This window comes from Phalacrocorax carbo, chromosome 2 (genome assembly GCF_963921805.1).
Source record: "Phalacrocorax carbo chromosome 2, bPhaCar2.1, whole genome shotgun sequence".
NCBI lineage: Eukaryota > Metazoa > Chordata > Aves > Suliformes > Phalacrocoracidae > Phalacrocorax > Phalacrocorax carbo.
This window is the reverse complement of record NC_087514.1, coordinates 114,505,664-114,523,415: the sequence shown is the minus strand read 5'-3', so window position 1 is coordinate 114,523,415 and position 17,752 is coordinate 114,505,664. Positions and strand designations below refer to the sequence as shown.

The following is a 17,752-nucleotide window of genomic DNA, read 5'->3' as shown; positions in this document are numbered from 1 at the left end:
AAACTCTCTTCTTTCAGGCACCTGATGTTTTTGAATGATAAAACTTCTAACACAAAAGCAAGAGTAGTGGTGACCTGGAATTAATTCAGCTGCATTTTCTTACTTTCCAGAAAGGAGCAGTCCATGTCACAAAAGTCACCAGATTGCTTGCAGTAATTCTGAGACACTCAAGGACTGGATAGATACAGGGATGATACCAACTGTGGACTTCATCAAGCTGTGCTGTCACAGCCCGAGATGGAAACATAACAGTAGGGCACAGCAAGAAGCTCCTGTTGCTGCTGTTCATATTGTACCCACTCAACACACAATGCTCCCTCCCTTAGGCTACCAATCCAGCATTTTCATGTACCCTACATAACCCCATCAATTGCATGTCAAAGGGACATATCCACAGTCAAAAGGTTCTTTAAAGCAACACTGTAATGCTAATTTCTGTACAGCATTGTAACAAACATAAACTTTGGAGTCATTCTAAAAGTCAAAGAAACAAGTTCCTATCCTTGGAAGAGGTAGCTATTGGATGTCTATACCATGCAACCTTCTGTTTTCAGTCAACATCCAGACTTGGTAGGCCTTAGGGGAAAAATCAAACTTAGTTTCCCCTCAGTCAATATTGGTTCTCAAGTCAATAAATCTTAATATTGACCACAACACAGAAGCCAGTAACTGTTTAATATCTTCTTCTGGGTTTTAATTATGAACACTGAGGAAATTTGTCAACTCCTGACTTCCTAGTCATATGGAAAAGCTTTTAAACATTCTGCATAAACCACCGTCGATCAGGCCTATCACGGTTATGGAACTAAAACATACTCCACCAACAATTCTCTGAGCATGTACACAGGATCTTTAACCTTGGCATGACTTTGAACCCAGTGCCTACATGTGCTGCAAGAACAGTGAAGGTAATAAATAGTGTCTTTTCATGTCGCAAGAGATGTTATTTCTAGTGCCACAGTTAAATTACCTCTGCCTGTATAAGACTGTAACTTCCATAGATGGGGAACGTTGACAAAAATCCCTGTGGTATTCCATAAGTAAAAAGTGTTCCTGGCCAAGTACTTTATCATTTGGAAAGAAATATGAACAGCACTGAGAGACAAAAAGAAATAAAAGAGACAGGTGAAGGAAATTCTGGGGGCTGTGAGATAGCGCACAGTTTGCATGCAGCTGATAAAGAGAACCATGCAGTGTGAATTCCTCGCCTCAGAAACCAGATGGGAATCCTGGCCAGGGACATCGCCTGGCTATCCTGTAACACAGGCTACGGCTATGGAATAGATTATGTCAAGTCAGGCAGCAGTCTAGACGTCTTGGGAGAAAGTACAGGTTCATGAGAGAAAACCCTGCCGGAGAAGTTCGTTCCCTCATTGTCTTTCTGCCACCATGTTTTGTGTGATCTCGCCCGGCTGTGCAGAGTACACGTTTCACAGATGCCCGCTGACTGCGTTCTTTACCTACAGGGGATGGATGGACACCAGTTTGAAACAACTGTCTAGAGATCAAAATACAAACTATCTGGAGATCAGTACAGGTGAGTTAAAGGTGAAGATGAGCCAAATAACCCTTAATAATGGGTTGAAATGTCTGTGTACTCTATTACCATTTTGTGCTCATGAGTATTTTTGAAATCAGATATTTGCTGCTACTGGTGGCAGTGAAGATCTGGGCCTTCTGTAAAGTGAGGAATTGTGATGCAAATAGTGGCAACTACATATTTCAGATGCTGACAAAACACAGCCTATTTAATATATAGAACCTGAGGGCATGTTAACAACCTCAATGGCAGATAAAAAGACACTGGTTTATGGGATCTGTATAGTTATTCTCCCATTACAGAACAACCTCCAGCCTCTCTAAGTGATATCTTGGTGATCCTTCTCTATTTTGTCAGCAAATCATCTTTGCCCTTGGAAACAAGGCCAAGAAGTATATTTCTCATGCCATGCAGTCTATAAGCCTTTTTTGAAACAGTTTTCTGTACCCACAGCAAATCTTGAAACCACTGAAAGTTTATGTCACCCTTCAAGCACATCTATGATCTATGTCATCACCTTGCCATGATGAAAAATATCCCTCCAGAGAGTATGGAATTTTTTTCATGAAGAAATCACTACAACAGAGAAGAACCACATAGACAGACAGATGAGCAGAACGACAAAAATAGAATTTCAAATCTCAGCCAAATCCTCCATATCTGAAAACAGAGTATGGGTTTTTTCTTGCATATTGACTCCTCCTGCTCCAAAAGTAAATCTTTTATAGCCCATGCCTCAATCCATTACTAGGTTTTGACTTGTTTTAAGGTTCTTACTTGCCAAAGACACATTGCTGCATGGAGTATTAATGAGGTTGTCATTTAACTGGGCCTTACAAGAGCAGAGGAGATTTAGTACCTTCTTAAAAAGACTAGCAATGCTTTCTTCTGAAAGTTTGAGAAGAATTTGTGCTTTGACAAAAGTAAGACAATACACTTCTTGTGCATGTGAAACCTCTTAAATCCCGTCAGAAGAACTTGAGCTTGAGGCCAGGAACCAGGCACTTTCACATTTTAATCTCAAATCTGCTCTTGGCTTCCTGCACAGCAAAGAACTCTTTCTTCATTTCAACAACTTTAAACCAGGGTGCAGTGAGAATTAAATGTTTACACTGCAATTTGAAAATGTAAAGTGCTAAGAAGGAGCACTTAGGAAATGAACTTTGTAAACTTTTTCCTTGCTGCCATGGTATCCACCATCCTCAACAGCCTCTTACTTCATGTACTCATAGACTACATAACCTTAAGCACTCACTCTCTGTAAACTACATACCTCACTTGAGAGCTGATGTACAAAAATCAGCTGTCTGAATACCTTAACACTTACGACAGCTTCCTCTGGACTGATCATAAGAGAAATGACTTGTTATTAATTTTCACATGCTGGATTTATTTTAGCTTTTATGTTTCAGGAATATTATATAAACAGAATGTTAGTTGTAGGAGTACCCAGGATTGCAAGAAAACATATGGCTCCAACTCCCTTCAGTATTCCCAGCACATTCCCCACCAATTTTAATCTCAACTGGCTGAAGTGGGAGAGTCAGGGAGACACTTAAATGCTCTCATCCTCTGCATATCATGATGAAGAGGTGAAATCACAGCACCTGCTTTCACATATGCATAGCCCTCCATTTGCATGAAAATATAACCCTATTGCTCCCTTTAGGTAAGGAAGGGACTGTTCATCGTGTATTTTGGATCCAGTGGCATTTTAGTTCTACCCTTGTGCCAGGATGGCACTGGCAATCTCCAGTCTTGAGGCCTCAGCATGTTAGCATAAGTCTATACCTGCTCTGATGAGTCCACCAGAGGCAGAGTTAATTACAAGAGCACAGCCACACACGTTTATAAGTGGTGTCTCAACAGTTTAAAGGGTGGGTGAATCTGACACACATACCCCTGCATCCAACCTGTGCCGCATACCTTACCCAAGATTAGTTATTGTGATGGTAAATATTTGAGATGGATAAATACATATTCTTGTATAAACACAAGTACCTCCACCCATTCTTGTCTTACTTCCCACAAGTCTGCTCTTTGCTCTGGTGTTGCAATGTCCTAGGGTACAATAATCCTCAGGTGCCAAGATTTGCCATGGGCAGGTCATGAGCTTTTGCTGTCATGCCCCAAGCCATCATCAGCACTGGCCCTGCCACATACAGCTGTGACCATCCATGTCCTCACAGATAAACGAGGGCTGCACCTGCCTCCCATCATGCTGCTGGCGCCTGGTGCTCAATCTGCTCTTGGTCTTGGGGCTCCACTGCCCAGGGAGTGAACCTTTTGCAGGTTGAACAGCAGCAGTAGGGTCCTCCCAAAATGGCTTATGCTGCACTTGTTTGCAAGGCTGCATAAATCACCAGTAATGTGAGGTGCTGATTCCTTCATGTGCTGTGAAGACTGAAGGGAAAATGAGGCTTGAGTAATTAACAGAAATTAATTGCTTTATACACTAGCACTTTGCACACTTGAGAGAGCAGGTGTGGAGTATGGGACCTTCACAGGCCTGTCGATATAGTGAGCCCTTACAGGGACAGACAGAAGAGGATTTGCCTTCACCCCAGATTGCAACTTTATTTCATAGACAGCTACTAAAAAGCTGACATACTACAAAGGTCCCTGGAGATCTTGAAGACTGGGAACACCCCAGGTTTTTTGGATGCCTTGTGAGATTTAGGAAACAACAGCAAAACTGCAGGAAAAACCTTCAGCTATTAAAAACACCCACAAGAAAGCTTTCAGCTAAATCTAACCCATATAAATTCTCCAGAATGGACTCCTCGCATGTGGCAAGTCAGCTCTCTGAACGACAGCGAGAGCAAGCTCGATAAGCTCCTCGGAGCTGTCAAAACCTTCCTAAGGCAAACTTTCTACAGAAAAGTTTTTTGTGCTGGTCACAGCTCACGTCCTGCTTTGTCTGGTTATCCTGCCAGAAGCATAAATGAACTCATAAGAATAACAGGAGGATTAGGTTAAGCTTATTTTTAAAACGTTTCCCACAAATTCGTCTCATTTGCCTGCTTATAAACACCCTCGTTCATCTTTGCTGTGTGTCTAATTAGGCAGGATATACTGCAGGTGGCTTAAAATAGGAGCTGAAATATAGTAGCTTTGCAGTTATGCATGTTAAAGGAAAGGTAATTAAAATTTCATGCTATGAGATGTAAACTGATCATCTCAGGGGCCTGAAAGGGATTTCTCCCCCATACATGACATGGCACAGTTGGCCAGCTACAGTATGGGTGGGTTTCCTCTTCCTTGCAACACTTATTAGCCTCTGCCCAAGGCAGAATATGAGATCCAATGGGTTGGTTTCTTGAATTATTTATTCACAGAAATAGACATATTACCATCAGCTAAGCATCTCTGGATTTTACTTAAAATCAATACGGCAATAAAGGTTAAAACATAAAAGGCTAAAATTAAATTAAAACAAACTAGCAAAGAAAGCCCTGCTGTGAACGTGTCTTAGAGATTGTTTAAAATGAGATCGAACAGAAGTCTTGGATTTTGTAGCAGCTGTAGTTAAAATCCTGCAGTACCTGACAGAGATATAGGGTGGTTGCCTCTGATGGTGCTGACAACTATTCTGAATAGCATCTTTCAAAAAAAATGGGATTTATTTTTGCAGCTAAAAAGAATACTGGAGTGTAGCAAGTATTTTTGCTTTGGCAATGGATCAAGTTGCACCAAATGGCAGGTGGCGTCTTTTAAAACATTTCCACAAGGGAGGATAACACACTGCTTTTCTACCAGTTTCTCTCCACACCTGCTCTCCTCTTGTTTTTAAAAATCATGCATTGTATTATATTACTGAAACATCAGGGGTATTTTCCAGAATGTGAAAATATTTATTAGTGTGTAACAGGGATGTGCTTGTATTTTGCCATGATAGTTCTACGGCACACTCACACTTACTGTGAAATACTGGGATTTTAAGATTGCAGCTTTAATAAGGATATTTGAGATGGGGAGCTCTACATTAAAGAAGTTACACCTGGGCGTGTTTAAAAGCCTATCAGATAAGCTTTGAAAAATGTGAGGGACAGCAGACCTAGCATCGTATGCTTTATCTACAAAATTCTTACAGCCAAAAAGAAAGAACCATGAGTGAACTCAAGTTAGTGAAACACAGAAAAGATCTCTCAGCTGCCTGTGGCCAGGCAAATTATGTCTTCTGCCTTAGAAAGCCACCCCTTAGATTTCCCCTAGGAAAAAAGTGACAAGTAGACAGGATCTGGGAGCCCCAATCTGAACGCGTTTCACCTTGTCTACGCCAGCAAAAAATGGACCTGCTCTCTCTGAACCAGATGAAGCTTTCTTAAATTGTGGTACAGCAAATGGTGGGAAGGCCAACCAAGGATTACTAACTGATGCAAGAGATTAGTGTAAAATTAAACCTGCATGGGACAGGAACAGTCACAATGATTAAAACCTGTTGCATAAATGTAGCAAAATTCCCATTGACTTCAATGAATCAGGATTTAAACCAATGACTCCAAGGCACTGTAGAAAAACAAGCAAAACCACCCTACCAAACCTTTGTTAACGTTAATCCAGGAACCACAGGTTTTGAAAATACAGTCCATATTGACAAATAAGAAGGGCATTTATGGTACCCTGCTTTTCTGTTCGATGTCTCTGTCTCTCCTACATTCCCCATAGTCCCTACCATCCTTCAGGATCATTTTTGCCTCAAACTGACCTTACATTTTCACATGCAGAATCTCACATCTGTCAGACACTGGGCAATGAGGAAGACAGTATTTGGTTATGAAACACCCGACTTGAATTTCATTGAGCCAGGTAATAAACCAGAAAGAAATGAAGTTTTACCAGGCAGAAGCAGGTTTTTGTAATAAGTCTCTATATACCCGTATACATGATAATCACAAATTGAATTCTTTCCTGGAAAAGAGAGAAAAGAATCCTTGTATTGCACTTACAACTTGTAGGAAATAATATCTCATTCAGTGAAAAGGACAGCATCAGGTAGGGTTGTGATCATGTAATTAGGCAAGTAAAACAAAACACATTCCAGACATGCCATCCTTTGAATGAAAGGAAACTTCCCTGGGTTTTAATCACAAAGTAGTATGCTGCTTCATCTGGTTTTCCTATAAAAAAATCTTTCATTTTTAAAAAAAAAAATCATTAACTTTCCATATAGGGAAGCACAAAGTGGGTCATCAGGGAAGCATGCGCTTCTCAGCTGGAAGCAAGCCATGGATGGTCCCAGGTGAATGGTGTCTGTCCAACACCACAGTCTTGTCAGATTTTGGAGCCCTCTCCACCCTCATCCCCCCCATTCCCAATACCTCAACAGGAAAGGAGACATCTGTGAATCCTCTGGCACTGCTTCAGTGTTTTACAGCTGTAATAACCACTGATACAAAGAGAATGTTTTCTAGCTCCAAATTCCTGAGGTACTTTTCTAAACAGACACAAGTGGATGGGGCTTGGTTACGTGAAAAATACCCACCAGGGGCAGGGTTGTGGGGAAAGATGAAGAGGAATCATGATCTGCAGATAATTGAGCTCAGCTTGGCTTCAGTTTTATCTTTTCTGACCACTCAACCTATTTGTTCAAATCCAAACTTCTAATTCTTAAATCTAAACAGTATTTTTCTGGCAGTTTACACTCACTCTTGGCTACATCAGATGAAAAATACTTCACAGATGAGGCTTAAAACAGAGGTGATCTATAGACTTATGTACATGAAGCAATTTTGCAGTACTTCTTACCATCACCATACAGGTAGTGAGGTTTGATGCTTGCTGCTAGAAATCCCGAAGTACATCAGAGACTACAAAGTCCATTTTCTCCCATTCGTTAGCACTGTCACCCACCAGCAGTGTAAGTCATGGTGCTTTTTACCTGTATATCAGAGGTTCATCACAGCCTTACACAAGATGCAGAGGCTGACATTTAGAAGTGGTTTGGGGAATAATGTCAATGCATATAGGAGCCTAAAGTAAAGGCAGCAGGCAGCCCGGCCAGATATGTGTGGAGAATGCATTCCCAAGCACCAGTGCTCTTGTAAGGGTTGGGAACACCGGCCAGCACATTTAGGCTTAGTCCATTGCGCATTTCTCCAATGCAGATCTGCAAAGGATCACCTTGTATGAGTAGAATGATATAAAGCAGAGTATTTCTGTACAGAAAGCCTGAATTATTAAGCACTTTACAATGCAAGCAACTAAAGCTCTAGTGGTAACTTCAAATGGATGGAAGACTCAAAAATGCTGAACAGAGCAGACTGGGAAGTGGAGCATCTAGCTCACAGGAAACTCAAGTCCTTGTGCAGATTTGCTTAAAAAATACAATTATTATTTCAAATATTTCTAAATTCCTTTCTAACCAGAAGCTCCCTGGGTTATACAGCTGCTTAGTGACAATTTGCCCAAGAAGCTGAGTAAATTGTTTCATCCTGAGCTCCTCTCTGTTGTGGTTACACTGCTGCTAGTACCCAGAGCCAGGGCCAGCTTCAGGCAGGCAGTCTCACAGGCACAGGAACATCCCTACCTTAGTGTGAGGGTGAGCAGGAGCAATGGCCTCTGCGCTGTGCCAGGTCTGTGAGGGGACCAGCCACGGCTTCATGCCATCAGTCTTTTTCTCATGCCAACACCACTGGCTTACCTTGAAGGGGGGCACAGGCCAGGCTTGCTCTGGGGTGAGTGGAAAGGCAGATGTAGAGGCTGGCGCAGGAGCTGGGACAGGAGTCACTCTGGTACACAGTCAGAGCTAGAGCCACCCTTCAGTTATACCACAGATGAGCCCTGGAGCAGCACAGACAACTGTTGTGCCCACATGTACAGCCAGGACCAGAAAAACTCATGGGGAGAATTTTGCAATACGCACCCTTGGCAGCAAACAGAGGGCTCCAGAGATTCCCATTCCACCTACCCCTTTAACAGCTGAAACAGGCTTTTCTGAAGTCATTCTTCAGCCTACATTTCTTTTGCACCATCCTGCTGAGTGAACATAGGGGCATAACCACATGAATTTTACAGCTGTAGGACATCATTGTTAACAGGGAAAAAAGTCTTCAAACCTTCTGCTTCAAAGCCACAAACCCTTGGTCCCCATCTTGTAAATAGAGCTCGTAATTAACTTAGCAATTCTACAGCTCACATGCTCTCTGCATCCATTCATAGCATATCTGTCAAACTTAATAAAAGGGAGATAATGGACTACACAACATTGGAATTTATGCTCTAACTCTAAACAATAATATTTTCTCTAGTTAAGAGGAAATTTTTAGAAAACCTGCAAGACTGCAGCAGTTAACTGCATGAAGTTAATTGGTTAACTGAAATAGAAACTTATTAACTGATTAGCCAAGAGCTAAGATGGATAAATGTCAGCACAGTCACAAGGAACATTTAAGACAAGAATTGCAATAAAGTAGATTTGCAATTCCTGAATGTATTTGATTAACAGATTCAAATAAATGAGGCTATTACTATGTTAATTACTGCTCACTGTAAAATACTGAACATGATTAAATTCAAGTGAGAGAAAATCATACCTCTCAGGGCAATTACAAAAGCAAAAAAAAAAAGTAACTAATTATTTGGTATGCTGTAGTCTGTTAAAAACGTAATAATAATAATAACAACAATAAAAAAATACATAATAAGAATAGGAAGAGTAATAACAATATAAAGACATGTCTCAGGAGTTAGGAGCACAAATTTTCCAATCTCAAATGGGGAAATCTACTGCATGGCAAAAGCAAGACATTGAATATTTTTCCAAAGGTATGGCAGTAGCGAGAGTCTTGAGCAATATCTAGTCATTTATGAACTCAGCTGCTGTGTAGGTGTATTAGAGATGGTGACATACCGATATGATGTTGATGTCACATTCCAAATCTGTTGGTGATACCAAACTATTTAAAAAAGCCTACTAGAAAGCCACGGATGCTAATGAGGGCAGGTGTTACTAGGAGTATTAGTCCTGTGCCTTCCTTTACAGTGTCCCTGCAGCCCAGCTTGTCCCTGTATGTTGCTGCTGTTCCTCTCTCACTGCAGTCCTCAGCCCCTGTTCGGGGATGCCTGCTCCTGTGCCTTCCAAGGAGGGTCCCAAGAGGTGTCAGCCATGGCCAAGCAAAGCCAGCATGGGGACACACAGGGGACCTGCCCGCCATGCCACATTGATCCCTGGCCTCACCAGGGTTGGAGTCACCCCCAGGCCCCCGCTCCAGCACATCTCAAGGATACACAGTGAGATCAGCCATGGGGTAGGGGTTGGTGAGCACAGGAAGTCCTCTTCTTCCTCAAGTCCGCTAAGCTCCCCAAATCCTCATCCAAGAGCTTAAATAGTACCATAATATTTCTTGATAGTGTGATAGTGCTTTTTCTGGTAATGGCAGCATGAGAAATTCAGATGGTATCACCTATTTTTAGTGCTGCTTGTACTCAAGAGCAGCTTCAGGAGTCTGAGTGCAAGCTTTATGGCATACAAGGTCAAAGTGTCCCATCTAAAACCCTGCTACTGAGTAACCTTGGTAACTTCTTTTTTTGGCAATGACTAATCCAAGATGATTAGCCATATTAAAATATCAAAATAGACAAGAGGCAATGGTGATGACTGTTACTGCTAATCTCTTCTTCACCCAGACTTTACCAAAATCTCCTCTAAATTCAAAATTGTTTCCCTGCTTAATGAATTTGCTTCCATAGAGTTCAGCCCTAGGGGTTATTTTTAGAGTATTACTCATGAGTACTGAACAACTAGCAAGGCATTAAAGACAAACAAAAAATATCAACCCAAAAACTAAACAAAACAAACCACAATTAAAAGCCCATAAAACGTGTCTAATTACAAAACAAAGAATTTAAAAAGTGGTATAAAATTTGATGCTAAAATTGTTTGTTTGGAGTCTGGACTATTTCAAAATCCTTTCTTGTACACTTATATTGTGCTTTCTTCCACCATGCGCTTTGCAGAGAAACACAAGTCACCAAAGACACAACATCAAAACAAGGGTTAAGGGCAAGGTGCACAACCATTTCTCCTAAGGTGTCACAGATCTATCAATGTCAAGCTCAGGATTTAGCTGTTATTCACCCCACAACCATGCAGCTAGATCCCTATACTTTAAAACATTAACCATATCCTTTTCACCTAACTATCATGACAATCTTGCTGTATATGTTTTTTGGATGGCTAACAAAAGGAGAAACTACAGCTGTAAAAAGAATGAGACTTAAAATGAATTTGAGATGTCTTCACATAAATCTCCTCAGTAATACAATGTCAGACAAATGTTTGCAATGCATTGTTCACTGCCTTTTTTGGTATTTGGAGAAAACACACCCTAATTCATAATGTTCCTGGTAAGTTTATTTCTGTTTCTGAGAATTCTTATTAAGAGCAGGTCACTACCAGCGCAGCATAATGAAAATGAGGCAATGTTGATAATATAGGCAAGAATGACCAAGAAAGGTTAACTCCTGAGAATGCAGTATTTCAAATGGAAAAATTTCAAAATACGTAATGTCGGAGGGTAAAAACAAAGAACGTATTCAATTCAAAGAGGAGGTGAATAGAAAAATGAAAGAACCCTGCCTTTCTACCATTTCACTTCTCTTACTGCTAGGAGCTTGTTCATAGTCAGAAAAGCAGAACTGCAAAAATTTTAGTTAAACCTAGTCTGAAAATAGAAAACATTGACTAATACATTTTCCTAAAAGACCTCAGTAGAAAGCCGTAAAAGTTAATTTAAATTTCTTTTAGTGGTAATTTGATTTTTCTGCAAAAGTACATCACTAGCACTGGGTTCTTTGAAAAACAATAATGAAAAATGCAAATCTCTTAAATGCTCATATTTATACTTATAGTCACACATGTGCACATATTTATATATACAAAGATTTATGTTAAAAATGTTCCCAGAACTTTCTCGAATGTGTCTTCCATAATCTTTATCTCCTTGCGGGAATTTCCTAGTATGAAAAATGGCCACGATCATTGAATAAATTGCTTGCTACAGCTTTATCTGTTTCTAACAAGAAGTAGCATTCCACAAAATACCATTACTTAATTTTAATTTCTATTTTAACTTGGATTCCTTTATTGGGAGCTGAGCATTCTAACAGCTGGCAACATCTAAATGGAAGCAAACAAACAGCTACTTCTGACAGAATATGATGGTCATTTCAACATAAAGTTTCCTTAGGGAAAAACAGACTTCTCTGCAAAAGGACATAATCAAATGCAATGCTTGCTTGATTCCATTGTCTTTCCAGGACAAATAAAAGACATAATTTTAAAGAAACAGAAATGCTCTACGGTAATTCTTGTGTGCAAGCTTGTAGAGATTTTTTTTCTGGCTGCTGTAGCCAAAATATAAATCATTTTCCACTGTAGTGTCAGGAAGTGTATTGCACTAAATTAATCACAAGCTACTTTAAAAAGGGACAAAAATCCACTGCAAAATGAAACAAATCTCTCTGTGCCTGTTTTCCATTTGCATTGTCATCACTTACCTTTAGAGGACGATGGAAGTGAGATGGGAATGTTGCTGAAATGCATTCAACAGACCCTGCGTGTGTGTTAGTATCTCTACTGCTTTCTGCTGTGCCTCCAGCCATTGGAAGAGATAAAGTATTATAACCTGCACACAACATAATGTTCACTCTTTGCCAGGCTCCTAGCACAGGGATACGCTATAGCAAACTAAATGCAGAGGCACAGAGACTACACGCCAAGCTCTGTGTCTTCTAGCATTTCCCAGTCCCAGACGTATTCTGCTGGGGTAGATAAAAGTCTTTCTGTTTCATAAAAGAAGAGGGAAGGCAATTCGTAAGGGAAATGGAGTCATTTTAGAAAGCTCTTCCTAATAAGCCCAATAGTTCAGCAGATGTGCCAAGTGGGGAAAGCGCAGAGATCAGGCAGCTCCATGCGCCATCATACAACTGTGACTTGGCTTGCTTTTATCTTTTATGTCAGGCAATCAAAAGAAAAGCCAATTTTATTTACTGAGTGAGGGGCAAATAAACTCATGCCAATTAAAGAACCAAAATGAATGATGTCTTTGTGGTTTAGACTGGAAGTATTTTAAAGATAAAAATCTTAAATAATTCACTCAGACAAGGCTTCTAGATCCTCATATGTCTTCCTTTGCTCCCAGGGCAGGATGGGCATGCACTGAACTTTTTGTTAACTTTCTTCTTTCAAACTCTCAACCCACAAACTGCACAATCTGAGAGGCACCAGTAATATTTAATATCCCTGCTTTAATAAAGTCATTTTCAAAATGCCTCTGGGAAGACACACTTCTCTGGACTACAAGCAATAGCAGTTAAAGTCAGCTTCAGCTTTACAGCTGACTATGAAATCAGAAAGAGCTTACCAAAATGTTTTGAAGTCTCTTCCCCCTCTCTCCCCAGTCTCCAAAAGTACATTTTCTCTAGGTGATCACAAGCCTGCCTGCATTTCTCACTGTTGGCTGCTTGTGTCTTTATTAGCTCAGGACCATCTTCTTCTGATTCCTGACTCAGAAAAGCTCACCATGATGTAACTCTAAGCCTGTATATTAATTCTTAGCAAAAGCAGCTCAAAGCATGTGCTCAAATGCTACCGAAATGGGGCCAATTGTGTGGTTCTTCTCCTCATACAGTAACTCACTGTCTCCCTCCACAGCAAGCCACACTTACCGGTAAAATGTGGTATAATCCACCGTTGAATGACAGCTCTGAAACTCCCATGCTTTGAGTTTCTGGCATTCCCGGTGAGCTCGGAGTTTCACCCTGACTGTCCCATGACAGAGTTCGGGCACAGGTTTTCTCTGCGGGCGGCTGCAGAACTCATTGGACTCCACGCGCCAGGATTCGGCAAAGTCGTCCACATCAAACTTAAAATTCCCGTCCCCCCCAATCAGGTCATCTCGCTTATGCCCATTGTAATTGCCACACAGACCACAGAGTTTGCCTTTCAGATGCGGTGCAGCCATGACTTCCACAAAACTGTCTCCATCCCATGAGATTTCTAAGCCTAATAAAGAGATGAGACAAAACCACACACAAAAAAAAAAAAAAAAAAAAAAAGAGAGAGAGAGAGAAGAAAGAGAAATTGAAGATAACAAATGTGCTTTATGTTTGTGCAACATTCTTCATGGGAACCTGAACAAAGCTATTGGCTTCCTTCTGCTAATTTTGTTAGATTTCTATGTACCTCCCAGTAGGTAAGTGCCTCCAGCAAGTGTAATGTTTCTTAAATCACAGTCAATTACAATACACTCATGCTTGCCTCTTTATTTTTGTTCCTCCTTGATAATGAATGGGGTTACCCTAAAAAATCTGGAGCCAAGGCAGAACTACTCTCAACAATGAAAGAGGGCTCTTGCAAAATTCTGCAAATTGAAGTTGCTAGGGCAAATTTCTAGCTGATTTTGCAGGGGCCCCAGAATTTCAGCCATCGCCACCCATCACACACGTCATGGGCATGCAAAAGTGTCCAGGCCCCATGAGACTCCACCAGTGACCACCTTATGCAAAACATCCTTTTCTTGCCTGCAAAGCTGACACTGATCACTCATTTGGAGGAATATAACTCTTCCAATGCAAGTACCTTATTTTATGTGGGTAAAGAGAGTTAAAAAGATGACCACAAAGATATGTCAGATGGGTAAAACTGATATAAGAAAGCTGTTTTACAGTAAAGTTATGCACTTCTAGTACATCAAAATCAAAATGGCTTTCTGTGGGTGAAACCCGTTTTATCTGTCTGTACCCATCTAAAAGCTAGGTGCCTAGTTTAAGTCAGCTGTCTGGGCCCCCTCTTTAATGGAGAGAAATAGGCAGCTCTGGGTTACAACATGGGTGTCTAATACAGAGTGAATAAACTACCTTCTGAATGCATTTCTGTTTCCAGTGAGAATCTAAAGGGCCAAGAGATCAAGTGGAGACTAAACTTCCAGTTTTTACCTGGATGATTGTAAATTAAATGAATTCTATCTTTTAAGGAGTATGTATGTATCGTATAAGGGAAAGCAATTTTAGTATCATATGGAGTAAAAACAACACCAAGAATCACTGCTGCATAACTTCCACGCCAAAATGGCCTTTTAATTTTTCCCAATGTCTGATGAATGTTACTGCTTCACATCTCTGCAGTTACCCTGCATCTGAAGATCACAAATAATTTTGCTGGCTTTAATTTCTTCCCATAAAGTACCTGTCTGCAGTGGTTAGTTAAAGATAAATACAGGAACTTGCTTTTAAACAGGATAATCCAGATTTTATCCTCTTCTCCCTGCCTGGCCAAGAATACCAAAGAGCATCACTCTGTGGTGCAGGACCAGGACTTCACTCTAGCTTCCTACATTTGCTGTGTGGGCTGGCTTAGCACCACCCTTTCCTCTTGTAAATCAGTGCTTGTCACTATGTGATCCAAATCCTGCCGTATCCTCATGTAAGTAATTAACATACCAGTGACTCAGTTCAAAGCTGGAAGCCTTCCTGTAGCAACACATCCCATTGCGTCCCATGACAATTCCTACCCGCACCACAGAGAAACAGGGTGAGAGTTGAAGGGCAATTATGGCTATAGAAGGGGTGCTTTACCATCAGTACATACTGTCCTGGCTCTTGTGTGGTTTACACCATGTCACCAAGAGTTTGGGGAACAATTTATCCAGCAATGTTGTGCAGATAATTCTGCACCACCAGTCACTACAACCTATTGCATCATGTTTTCTTACCACTATAGGTTAGCAATGATAGCACAAATATGTCCTGAGCTGACTGTGCCTGGAAGCAGTTTCTAATTATCTAATAAACCCAGCATGGATAGGGTCACTGCGTCCTCCTCCAAAGGCACTTTACACCCAGCCAACTGAGAAGCTGTGCAAGACTACAATTGCTAACAAGGCCAGCACAGTGGCAAGGGGGAAAACTGCCTTTTAAGCTGCTTCATGCATTATCGTTTCTGGACAAATTCAAATTCCAGCTGTCTTTGCTTCTGACAACACTGAACAAAACAAAACACAGCTTGATTTGCAGACACCAGATTAATACTGCCGTGCTGGCATTAGAAAAACCTTGCCACTTACTTATAAACTAAGATTTCTTCAGAACTGAGAATCATATAAACTTTCTCAGAGCTTCAGGCATCAAGATCCAAATTCTCAGACAGTTCTCTTAAGAAAATAACTCCAGTTTTTAAGGCGGTGTTCAACTTCTTCCCCAAACGAGCTCCCTCAGAAGCTGCTGACTTTAAGAAGAGTCACAAAAGACTGGCTAGTAATTCTATCTTAATTTTCCTTTTACAACTTTTTCTCTCAAGCCAAGACTTACTGACTTTCAGTGAAACCGCTCACGTTCATTACGAAAGGTTAACTCTAAAATTATCCTGGATATTTGTGTGTCCATTGTGAGAGTTAAATTAATCCACTTGTTACATGTTCCTCTGTGAACTCTAGGTATGCAGACAAGAATAACATAAAATTATTACTTTTCATGTCAGCATATAAAAATGCATATTTTTAAATCTAGAGATTCCTGCTTTGATTACTGGATTTGATTCCAGAGACTCACAGTTTAACTACCACAAAAGGATGTGCTTTCCTCTATCTGGGTATTGTTTAATTACACAATATTCTGCTGTAATTGCTCAGATGGAAGGGTAATTTCTAACTTTGATGAACAGCCTAAAGGGTTCCGTCCATAAGGGAGCTTATCCCCTTTTGGGGTAACGAGGAAGGGTATTTACTCCTACACGCATGATAACTTTGTCACAGCCTGATCACACTGTGCACTGTGTGCCTTTTTGTTTGTTCGCAAGCAGAAAATGCAGTTGGTTTCTGTAAACCAACAAGATCTGTGACAGATGGGATTATGCTACGAAGCAATGTTTGAAATGGTCTCCTTGGCAGACAGAAATTGTTTGGAAGAGTTTCGTGGTGCCTATATCCCCCTTTCCTTCCCCCCCAAAATGGATGAGTTTCCCATTCACTTGGACAAGGATCAGAATCCAAGAGATGTGAAGCCAAAGGATGCAGCATCTGTCCCATCTGGGGCTGTGCAGAAAAGGAATATTCTCTGAGTTACTTTTTAGAGTTTTCCAATTTTCCCCTTTTATTGAAGGATGCTTAATCAACTTGTTACTTGATTTCTTAACTTGGGACACTATGTGCTCTACTGCATTTTAAAAAAATCCTTCTGGATTTATGCACATCACACACTGAGTTCCCCATGCTGGGAATTCCCATCAATTGTTCTGCATGTTTTCATGGTAAAGGCAACCTCAAGAACTGGCAGACCACTCTTCCCTAAAGATTTAGTACCAAAGTGGCACAGAAAACCTCAGGAAAGCAGCTTCATGCAAAAGATCAGCACAGAAACAACAACAAAAAATGCTCCTGCAGTAGAGGGACAGATAATTAACACCAGCCTTGTGACCCTCTGCTCTCTCATCTTTTTAACACACAAATTTTAGACTCAACACCATCCCAACCACACCCATGACAAAGTACCTGCAAGTGCAGGGTGCCAGAATTGCTGCTGCATGGCATCCGGTAATACAGCTGGTGAGGAATTTAGCAACAAAACAGGTTTTCACTGCAAAATGCCAATTCATCAGAACTGAAATGCTTCAGGGAAACATATCAGATTCAATGAACTTCCAACACAGCACAGGCAAGGCTCCAAACTGGTTTCCTGCCAGCTCGCCTGGTGAGCTGCCTGGAAGCCCGGACTCTCAGGGCATGCAACTCCAGGACAGCCCTGCCATGCAGATTGCCCTGTAGCCAGGGACCACAAAACTTCCTGAAGCTTTGGGGTCCCCTGTTTAATCCAGGGCTCAGCTCCCCGTTCTGCAAAAGGAGAACCAAAAGCCGTGGGAATGCTGGCTGAGCTGTAAGCACCAGACCCTGCACTTCCCAGCCCAATTTTACTTTGAATTTTGCTTCTAGTGCAGTGGTTTTGCTTATTTTTCATTACTTCCTCCCTCCCCCTCTTTTTCACTCTACACTGGGAAAGTGTATATTTTTTAAAAAAAATCCATGTTTCATTCTGAAACAGAAAAAATTTCCAGTTTTTTACCCCAGCACTTGGAATTTCCTGCAGAACAAAAGGTTGGTCATTAAACCAGTTCTACTCAGCACATTCCTCCTCTCTACAGCCTCTCTGCTGCTCGTCCTTTCCCAGCAAAATGGAGCCATGCTGTTCTGCTGCTTTCCAGGCCTTATGTGCTGAGGA

At 41.0% G+C, this 17,752-nt stretch overlaps 1 protein-coding gene across 6 annotated transcripts in view; it reads right to left on the bottom strand.

Annotated features, from left to right (window-relative positions):
• Positions 1-17,752, bottom strand: part of BMPER (BMP binding endothelial regulator) — a 154,026-nt gene that overhangs the window by 37,509 nt on the left and 98,765 nt on the right. For all 6 annotated transcript variants that reach the window (XM_064443925.1, XM_064443924.1, XM_064443923.1 and 3 more), the window contains one exon: positions 13,211-13,547. In XM_064443925.1, the coding sequence (XP_064299995.1) occupies positions 13,211-13,547 (337 nt within the window). The remainder of the gene's footprint in view (positions 1-13,210; positions 13,548-17,752) is intronic.